This window comes from Gavialis gangeticus, unplaced genomic scaffold (assembly GCF_001723915.1).
Source record: "Gavialis gangeticus isolate Ggan-Ray unplaced genomic scaffold, GavGan_comp1, whole genome shotgun sequence".
NCBI classification, from domain to species: domain Eukaryota; kingdom Metazoa; phylum Chordata; order Crocodylia; family Gavialidae; genus Gavialis; species Gavialis gangeticus.
The window spans coordinates 39,520,421-39,530,602 of NW_017729031.1; the positions used below are offsets into that span (position 1 = coordinate 39,520,421).

At 55.2% G+C, this 10,182-nt stretch overlaps 1 protein-coding gene across 7 annotated transcripts in view; it reads right to left on the reverse strand.

Moving 5' to 3' along the window:
- The window catches only part of BIN1 (bridging integrator 1), a 78,860-nt gene that overhangs the window by 7,491 nt on the left and 61,187 nt on the right, over window positions 1-10,182 (reverse strand). For 4 of the 7 annotated variants that reach the window (XM_019522634.1, XM_019522635.1, XM_019522636.1 and 1 more), the window contains 4 exons: window positions 8,400-8,501; window positions 7,491-7,601; window positions 4,419-4,520; window positions 182-994 (listed from right to left, as the gene is read on the reverse strand). In XM_019522634.1, coding sequence (XP_019378179.1) covers window positions 887-994; window positions 4,419-4,520; window positions 7,491-7,601; window positions 8,400-8,501 — 423 coding nt within the window. In that variant the 3' untranslated portion in view covers window positions 182-886. Of the gene's footprint in view, window positions 1-181; window positions 995-2,863; window positions 2,915-4,418; window positions 4,521-7,490; window positions 7,602-8,399; window positions 8,502-10,182 lie in introns of all 7 variants that reach the window. The other 3 variants (XM_019522632.1, XM_019522629.1, XM_019522633.1) reach the window with 1 other exon arrangement.

Genomic DNA, 10,182 nt, shown 5'->3' on the forward strand with positions numbered 1-10,182 from the left:
CCCACTCTTTCTCCCCGTATAGATATGAATCTACTTTGGGGCGGGTGGGGGGGGGCGGTTCTTTTCCATTTCACAACTTGTGCCAACCAATCCAGAGTTTCAGCTTTTTTAATGTCTTAATTTGGAGGATCTGCCTGAAGTAACATTTCACAGGAAGGCAACTATCGCTGCGATACTCCACCTCCCGCGTCTTGGGGAGTTTGGGATCGAGCACTGCCTCCCAAGTGTCGCTCTCCCAGGTAACATTGGTGGTTTGTTCTTTAAATGTATAAAATCACAGTTCGTGTTACGTTTTCAAAGGAAGCAAATAAAACACACACACGCACACACGCACACACACACATCATACTGGTGAACACTGTACACTAAATATGTCTTTTCAACAGCATAACGGGATGTTTGGCCTACCAAAGGTCCTAACATATGGGGAGTCTGAATCGTCAGGGATGCCATGCCAAGAGCCACAAGCACAAGCCAGCTGAACCCACCCACCCGGGAGTCATCGGCGCTTCCCGTCTCCGGGCAGCAGACAGATAGTCGCCGTTTCCAGGTACCCAAGTGACATCCCCCAAATCCAGCCAACACAGTACATACTGGAACCACACTGCGTCGCTTCTGAATCGGCCCTCTGAATTCAAATGCTGTTAAATCAAAGGGGGAAAGGGGTATTTGTCTTGCCTTATTATTATTATTATAAGTATATATTTGAATAACACTTTGAATTCAATTTTACTTCTAAAACCTTGCCCTTTGAGAAGAACCCACCCATTAAGTTGACACTTCTTAGGTTTATGTTCCTTTAAAATTCTTTTTTTTTTTTCCTCCTAAACCATCTCCCAGAAAACTTGCTTTCTTCCTGCAGAAGAACCAGCTGGTACCCGGGCTCTCACTGCACGCGCTCCGTGAAGTTCTCTGGGAAAACCCCCCGGCATTGGTCAAGTTCCTTATGCTGGAGCCAATCAGCTTCTTTCACCCCCATCAGCCATCCTTCATCCTGGCAGAGAAAGAAAAAGGCATCAGGTCTGGGGGCAGGCTGGGAGCGCGTAAAGCTCGACGCACAGACGGAGCCTTATCGGACTCCGGCCGGGGAAGCAAAAGGAGCTCCTGGTCCTTCCTCCCCAGCCGGTGCCCTCCAGAGTCCACGGTAAACCTCCCGCCAAGCCTGGAGGGGGCACGTAACAGGGACAGTACTCGAGGCAAACAGTGATGATGCTTCCCACAAGCCCAGAGCCCGCTTCCACGTCTGCTCCATGTCAAACAAGTCCAAGATCACAACCACAGCTGATGCGCTCCTCGGGAGCCTCTAGGTCAGGGGTAGGCAACCCCCGGCACAGGGGCCAAGCGTGGCACACGAAGGCTATTTGCTTGTCACATGCACCTTGGGCCAGATGATGGGGAAGGGGCCGGGGCTGTGCTGCCACAAGGATCGGGCCCCTTGCAGCCCCACCACCGTCCGCCCCCGGCACGCCAACATCTTACAAGTCAAGGCTGGGGGTGTTTTTGGCATCTGCCCGAACACACTGCCAACCCCTGCTCTAGGTCAACCACGAGTCACTGGGCTTGGCGCGAGAGATGCGGGGTGACACGCTAGGCCTGCGCTACGCACAGGGATGGGTTAGGAGTTCAGGCTGAGCCCTATTGAGCCGTGCCCATGCATCACCAGCGGAGGAGACTCGGGCCCCTCACAAACGTCCTCCCTGTGTTTTTCCCTCCGCAGGATTGCCGGGGGGCTTTGGGAGTGCACGAGGAACAGGGAGGAGGCGAGGTGAGGTGAGGAGCCTACACTGCTGCTCATAAGCAGGCAGAGGAGATGCCAGACTGGGTCGAGCCACAGGTCCGTCCAGCCGGGAGTCCTGCATCTCACACATCCTCGCTCTGCGTCTGGCAGAGGGAGGATGGTCAGGGAGGGGGCGTTTATACAAGGCTTATCCCGACTTCCCTCGCCCTCTACAGCTTCCAGTATTCACAGGCCTAACGGAGAAGTTACAGCTCTCGCTACCCTGTTTAATACCAATGGAGGGACCCATCCTCGGTGCATCTGTCCAACCCTCTTTGGTTAAATGATCAGCCTCCACAACACCTCGTGGCAAAGGGAGTCATCTTGGGCAGGCAGCTGCGTGGACTGTGCTACTTTCTGCATAGTTTGGTGCTGCCATTAGGCTTTCCTTCAGCTACCAACATGCAAGAGCCCCGGGCAGCCTTGGGGGCCTCCTATGGCTTGGCATCCCTGCTCCAAAGACACCTCAGACTTGTGCATTTCGAAGCCATCACGGGAGACAGCACACAATACTCACACGTGTACGCAACTCAAACGGAGCAGCCAAGCAAAGGCAAAGGGGGTGCCATAAAATCCATGGCCATCAGTATGCCACAGCACGGCAAGACGAAGGGCTGGATGAAAGGCAAGAAGCCCAGGGGTCTTTACCGCAGCGTCCGGCTTGCAGGGAGCCAAATGCTAGGGATCAGCCTTCTGCAGCCTGCATGTGTTACAAAGCGCGACATGCAGGTTTCCCATCCACCCCAAGCAGCTGATGATGGGGGATGACCCTAGTCCTACGCACCGCCAAGTCCAAGGGACGGGTAAGTCTGTGGCACTCCTGCTCTGACATCTGAGCTGCTGGTCAAGCCCCTGCACCCGGTCAGGACCCCAAGTTAGACAGGCTGCCTGTTAGTCCAAGCTTCCTTTCTCGCATGCATGGCCCACGTCAGAGATGCACAGTTTAAAGGCCACGGTTCCACGCCCGGGGGGCTGCCAGGCAGAGACAAGGGGGGAGCTGGAGCAGGGGGCACATTCCACGTGGACGGTAGAGTTAGAGGGCTTGATGCTGCTGCACGGCCAGGTTAGAAACACTCAGAGCATCACCTTGTGCAGCCGGACCAGTCGTGACTTCTTAGCTCTGACAGCTGCATCCAGCTAAAGTGCACACACAGATCATTGAGAACCTCTGCTCTGGACACACCACCTCCTACTGCTTATGCTAGGGGAAGCTCTCCCGTGGCTTTCCACAGAGCCAGGGCTTTATTTGGGAAGCTACTAAATGATCACACATGCTCAACCAGGTCAGTCCCATCCAGAGGGCAATGTGGCCTGTTCCACCCACATACTCACCCAGTCCCTCCCAAGACCATCTCGAATTGCAGCAAGCAACTAGCAGTAGGTCTGAGTGCTTTACACAGAGATGCATCAGCACTACCTCTCCCTTTTACGGATGGAGAAATGATTTGCCTAAGGAGACCCAGGAAGTCAGTGGCAGAGCTGATGGGTCCTGACTACCTAACTACGCGGCCTCCCAGGAAACAGTATCCGAGGGACCAGATTTATCCCTGGGTGAATTCAGTCCTGCCTGGAGGTGCATGAAACCTAAGGACCTTTAGAGCATCATGCAGGCCAGGAAGGAGGAGTCTTGTCGAAACTGCTTCCCTTCTGCACTGTCCAAAGCCACCAACCTCTTGGGAGCCCAAATCCAGACACTCCACATGCCGAGACCCACCACAGACCCCGGGAACCATCAGTAGCACAGTGCAGCCAGCTGTGTGCAGTGGGGCAAGCAGGTGGATCAGTGCAGCCAGGGAGTCTGCACGCCTGAGCTCACACTGCATCGCCGGGGCACATCTATGCTGTCTTGCAAGCAGACGCCGCACCAGACAATCTGGTGGGAGCACGCAGGGGAGGGGAAGGGAAGGTTTCATCCCCTTGGCAGCAATTCTCTAAATATGGGACAAAACCTTGCAATTCAAGGACTCGCCTAGAAAGTGCAGGCTGGCTGGTTGCATTAGCAGAGAGTCCTGAGCTGAGGAAGTTTCAGCCAAAGCTTTTATAATAAACAGCTGGGGGATGCAGCGGAGTCAGAAACCTCTCATCTGAGGTTGTGCATGACACGGAGCATCTCAGTTTAGCCTGGGAGGACATTGCCGCCTGCTGGCCAGCTGCATTAGAGCATCACCGAATAGGCTGCCGTCCGGTGGGACAGGATGTTCATAATAAACAGCCGGTTCAGCTGGGGGTCCACATACAGAAGGAGGATTTGCCAACAGATCCAGAGCTACAGCCTGTGCCCTGCTGCATCAAAAGCTAGGGACAGTGGATGGGATTAAAAATTAAGGGGAGAGGAGGGTCGATCTTGCAATCAGTTGTGCCTCCTTGCTGGCTATGCAAGGACCTGTCCCAATCGGTTCCTGCGGCTCTGCCAGGGGGAGGAAACCCTGGATATGCAAAGGCCGTTGGAGGGAGGAAGAAAGGGATCGTTGAGGTCCCCACCCTGCACCCCACCCTGTATACCATTAGCCAGGCTCACCCCTCCACCCCGCGCGTGCATGCCGGGCCCCCTCCCACCATCACGAAACAGCTCGAGAACAGCACGGCTCGCAGAGGGGAAGCAGAAGCAGCAGGTGCCTGCCCTGCCCCGCGCGCCCCTCACCTGCTCCTCGGGGTTCTCAAAGGGAATCACGAGCACAACGTCACCTGCCTTCAACTGCAGCTCGTCGCTGTCCGTGGCCGTGTAGTCGTGCATGGCCTGGACCTGCAGAGAGACGGCGGTTCTGGTGAGCAGAAGGTGCCAGCATCTGCCTGGGTCTCCAAGACCCGACGAAATCCCACTGAACCCGTAAACCCCTGTGGTTTCAGGTCGTTCTGGCTGGCTGCATCCAAGGGGCTGGGCCCCCTCTCCTGTCTATCCCTCACGGAGATCTGTTCTGCTTCCCCTGGAAGGAGGTGCCTCGACCCAGCAGCTCAGCAGCAAGCAGGCTTTGGTCTCTGGACTCGGGTGTCCAGCTGAGTTCTCCAGGTGAGGCGCGAGTGTGAACTGGGTCAACTGCATCCAAGCCTCTGAGCAGCTGTTCTTGCTCCCAAATCACACAGAGGCTGAGGGTTTGTGGAGCTTGCCAGCGCCCATCTAGGGTGCACACAGTGCCCTGCTGTTCCCATGCTAGCTCAGGGCACTGACACTTTACCCCAAGCTGTGTCTGAACTAAACCCCCGTGCCAAAGACCTTCCAACTCGGAGGCACGTGCCATCTGCCCCAAGCTCCTCTCCTCCCAGCAGGGTCCTGTTATGGTACCATCTCTAGCCCCCAGATCTGCCCTCCGAGGAGTGCAAAATCCAGCTCTGCGTTTTGCAAGCCAGAGACTGCCTTATTTTCCCAAGTCCTGGCTTTCCAATGGGCTGTGTTTCTCAGCACATTCCCTCCAAGACAGTCACTAAATCAGCGGGAAATGAGATTCACCCAGTCCAGGAAACGCTGCCAGGGTCAGGTGGAGCACCCCACTGAGCACAGGGGTGAGGGGCTTCACCAAGCATGGTGCACCAAGCCAGCAGCCCTGTCTGGTGGGCACCTGCTGAATCAACGAGCTCCCTGCAAGGCAAAACTTTCTCTTTTGCATACACCTGCATACTCTTCTGCTCAGTGACCAAGAGCAATAGCTGCCATCTGAATCAGACAGCCAGGCTGCTGCATTCTGGGATGGCTTATGTAGGGGTGATCCCACTCTGAGCTGGGGGTTGGACTAGACAGCCTCCTGAGGTCCCTTCCTCTATGGTCTCCCAGCCATGCATAGGCCCATCACCAACAAGTCCCTGGAGATCAGGCAATGCAGACCCTGCAGAGCACCAATCAGCACACCCAAGAGAGCAAGCCTGAAGACAGGGCTTTGTTTTCAGGAGTTAGGGCGCAATCCCACTTCACTCTGCGCACCCCAACAGCTGGCCGCAACACTTGCACACAGCTTGTGATCCGGCTTCACAAGCAGTGTGGATATCCAAGTGTCCACGCAGGCATGGAGCACGTGCAGGAGGCCGCATATTCACCAGGCAAGTACAGGGCTCTGTACCCATGCACCTGCCCTCCTTCTGAAGCTGGCATCCTGCACAGCCAAGAAAAGGAGATATAGAAGGCCAGGAGGAAGACCATAAACAAGCTGGAGGGGGTGCACTTGTGTGAAGGGATCAAGCCCGGGGTCCCAGCATGCTCCTTCCTCTCAAACTTCCCCCTGGCACTGCTCTGCACCCATTTTATCTAACAAACAGGAAATGCAAGGGGCAATGCTCAGCTCCAAAGGTAGCCTTGGTCTTCAACATGCTACATCTGTTCAGAAAGATCTTCATGGTCTGGCTGCTGGTTTCCACACATCAAATCTACTGTCCTCTCCCAACCACAGTCTCTCCCACAGCACCCACCTCCTTCCTCCCTCTTCCTAGCTGGGTTCGCCACTGCCATTCTCCACAGTTTGCATTATTTCTCCCCAGAGGGCTTTTGCTTTTTCCTGCCCTGGTTTCTAATCTCTAGGTCCCATGGCTTCCCATTCTTCTTAGTGTTCCCACTGCTTCCTCATTCACTGTCACTTGCCAAAATTACCTGCATGTTGCCCTGAAGAGTTTACCTTTGCTAAGAGCAAAGACAGGCTCTGGGTCTTGTGTCCTATCCAGCGTGTGAAGCTGGCAGAGACCGTAGCCAACCATGACCATTGCTAATGCAGAAGGAAGAAGAGAACCCAGCTCAGACTCACAGAAAATTCAGGTTGAAGGGACCTGCAGAGGTCACACCTAGTCCAACCCCCTGCTGCAAGCAGGAGCAGCCCCAACTACATCATCCCAGACAAGGCTTTGTCTACCCAGGTTTTCAAAACCTCCCAGGATGGAGACGCCACCACCTCTCTGGGGAACCTGGTCCAGTGCTTCACCGCCCTCCTGGTGAGAAAATTCTTCCTTAAATCCAACCTCAACTTCCCTTGCTGCAGCTTGAGCCCATTGCTCCTTGTCCTGTCATCTGCCCGACTGAGACCAGTCCAGCTCCGTCCTCTTTGCAGCCCCCCTGCAGGGAGCCGAAGGCTGCAATTCAATCCCCCTCGGTCTTCTCTTCTGCAGACTCAATCAGCCCAGTTTCTGCAGCCTCTCCTCACCAGTCCTGTCCCCCAGTTCCCTCACCATTTTTGTTCTCCTCCACTGGACTCTCTCCAATTTGTCCCCATCCTTTCTGTAGTGAAGGACCCAGAACTGGACACAGGACTTCCCAGCGCTGACTACAGGGGAAGGATCACTGCCCTCCATCTGCTGCTGACGCTCCTATCAATGCAGCCCCAGATGCCGTTAAGCTCATTCTCCTATGGCAGTACGGGCCCCATCAGGCTGACAGGAGCTACTACAGAAAGTACAGGAGATATTGGAGCAGAGACAGCAGAGAGCAAGTGCTGTATTTCATTGTACTCTCTTTTTACCCCTCCAAGGGCTCATGTCAATGGGGCCCTTTCTGCTGAAGCCGTAGACGTGGACCGTTCCTCAAGGCAGGTTCCTGGACTAGCTGCAATCCAGTTCCTGGGGCTGCCTACAGTATGGGTGGCTTCTCCTTCCCCTCAGCCTCCACCTGCAAGCTGCAACACGGCCGTGCACAGCACAAACGCCTCCTGCGATTTGCCCTGGGGCACGTGCTCAGCACTGTGGCCTCGCCAAAGCAGCCTCTGCCTCACCCTCCTGGCCACCCCCACAGACAAGTGTTCACCTTGAAAAGGAAGCCCGGTGGCATGTCGGCCCTTTCAGAGGCACCGCTGCTTTCCACGGTCCCATTGACAGTGGCTGGGAAAGTTTCCACAACTACAGCAGGCAGAGAGCCCTGTGGAGAGCAAAGCCACGTTGAGAAAGGAACAGACACACGTTTACAAGCATTTATCCCTGCCCTGGGCACCCACAGATTGGCAGTGGGGTTTCCCAGGCTGCGAGTCAAAGGCAGCTGACAGCCATAACTCACCGCACTGGAATAAACGGGCAAGCAGAGAAACGGGCAGAAACCAAGGAGAGACCAGGGTTTGCAGTGAGCAGTTATTGTGGGGGCAGCGACTGTCTCTAGTCTGAGGAAGGGAGAAGGTCCTGACTTCTTCCGGGCGATGTGGCTGATGCATTCAGCCAGGTGACGTATTTCCTGGGGGGAGCAATACTCCTCACCTTCCCAGCAATCACCGCAGTGGCCCTGGGCAAGTCGTGCAGTGCCCAAGTTGAGGCAGCAGAAATTAAGAGGCTCTCTCAAGGCCATAAAGGAAATCAGTGTCAGAGCAGGAGTCTGGTGTGGGGAGGGGGCAGCATTCGACCCTAAATTAAGCTGAGCGTGACTCTCCCAGGCATGAGGGAGAGGGTCAAAGGAGCAGGATGTTTCCGTGTCTGGATCTTGTCACGAAGACGGGGGTAGGACAAGAAGACGTCTGGAGGTGCCTTCCAGCCCTCTTCTCTAGGACTCCCTGGGGATCATCAAAGTCTTGGCTTGAGTGTGCAAAGCACACACAGGGCAACCCTGCATAACTCCTTTGGGGATGGGGACCGCCACGGACACCGTCTGCATGCAGAGGGGCCAGGCCTGATCACTTTGCCCAGGAGAGGGGCCCTGGGGGCAGGGACCCTGCCTCCCCTGGGTTCTTACAGAGCCAGATCCTGAGTCAGCTTCAGTTTTAGGTGCTTCGGCTCCCGCTGCCGCTCCTGCTGTCCCAGCTGCTTCGGATCCGCCGGAAGCGGCATCTGCAGGCTGCAACACAAGAGCCGCCCCGGGCGGAGAGTTAGAGAGTAGAGGGGGCAGGAGCGTGTGCACACACCTTTGCGTGCGCATGGGCATGTCCAGAGATGGGAGAACAACTGCCCCCTTGATACCAGCTACCCTCCCAGACAGAAATCATGGTCAGGCACCTCGACTGCTGCTCCTCCTTTTCCTGGATCTCCCTATTCCAGGTTGCGCTGAGATAAATCCCCGCTCGCCTTCCCTCTGCTCCCAGGCGGACGCCCTGGGGAAGTCCATGGGAGCAAACTGAAGCTTTTGGCAAAATTTGGTTGACTGTACAGGAGCCACAGATTGCTAAGACATTATAAAAGCTCAAGGGAGCACTAGGCCCAAGGGAGCACTAGGCCAGGGGCTCAGCTAGCCAGTATGGATGGACACAGCTACCAGGCCTTCCTCAGATCTAGGCTGATTTACACCAGCTCCTGGCTGGTCCAGGAGGAATGAGACTCCTGTTTAATCTTCCAGATAGAGAAGAGGAATGGAAAAACTACCAGGGAAGCCTCTGATTCAACAAGAGCCTATTCGGTTTGCAGCTGAGCTAAGAAAGAAGGTTTGCTTGGGTTGTAATTTCTGAAAGGAGGAGTTTTCTCCGAAGGGTATCATCTGCTAACAGCGGTTCCCGAGGATTGCCATGGCTGGTTCGTGCACTAAAAAAATGCCACTTTGAAACCTGACAAGAGCATGCTCCTTGCAACCCACCACAACTACACCCGGGTCCTGCTGATCTAGAAACCTCCCAGACAGCGTTTCTCGACTCTCCACTCCCACACCCCTCGCCCCTTAAAAACCACAACCATCGGGCCACTGTCTGGCCCTCCGTGCTGCTAGAGAGAGAGAGAAATCGTGAGAACGGAGACCCGCTCAGCCATGCTTCACAGCGCGCGGCTCGGGTCTATGTCAAGGTGAGGCCTCTTAATACAAGAAATTGCTGCGGATGAAGAAGGAGCTTGAGTGCCACAACCCAGGAGCATGCAAACAGGACAGGCACCAGGAAAACACCTTCAGCAGATAGTCGCTACGGACAGCACATGGCTATGCAGCAGGCAAGGTAAGATGTGTACATACATCTGCACCACCTGCACACAACATCTCACATATCCATATACACAGAGGACGTGTATATGAATGTACACACCTAGGATCATTGACTGGCACGCTGCATCTGTATAGTCTCTATACTGACGAATATATAACCCCTACTAAAAAACACAGGCATTTTCATAATGCGGCGGAGAAACTTGCATCGCTGTCCAGAAGGCCGAGCGGTGTCGAGTCTCTCAGGCCCCGATCCTGCCTGTGCTCGCTGTAGACAGACCCTTGCAGGGGCTTCAGGAAACAGGGCAAAGTCCTGAAGGGTCATCATGGGATCAGGGCCCTGGCAGGGGCTGGTTTTGCACTGGGGGCTCCCAGGCATTGCCATTCAGGAAAGGCTGCTACAGCCGTCAGCCACGAGGCTCTCTCTAAATGCCACTTAGCATTTAAAGGAAGGCGGTTCAAGACCCGTCGGGCTTCCAGCTCTGATTTTGCTGTGCATAGGAGGCCTGACTCAATCCCAGCACAGTAGTGTGGGATTCGGGACACTGGTCTTTAATACTGACATCTTCAAAGCATTGCCCAGGCATTTAAGGGCCAGTCTGGTCCCCCCCCCCCC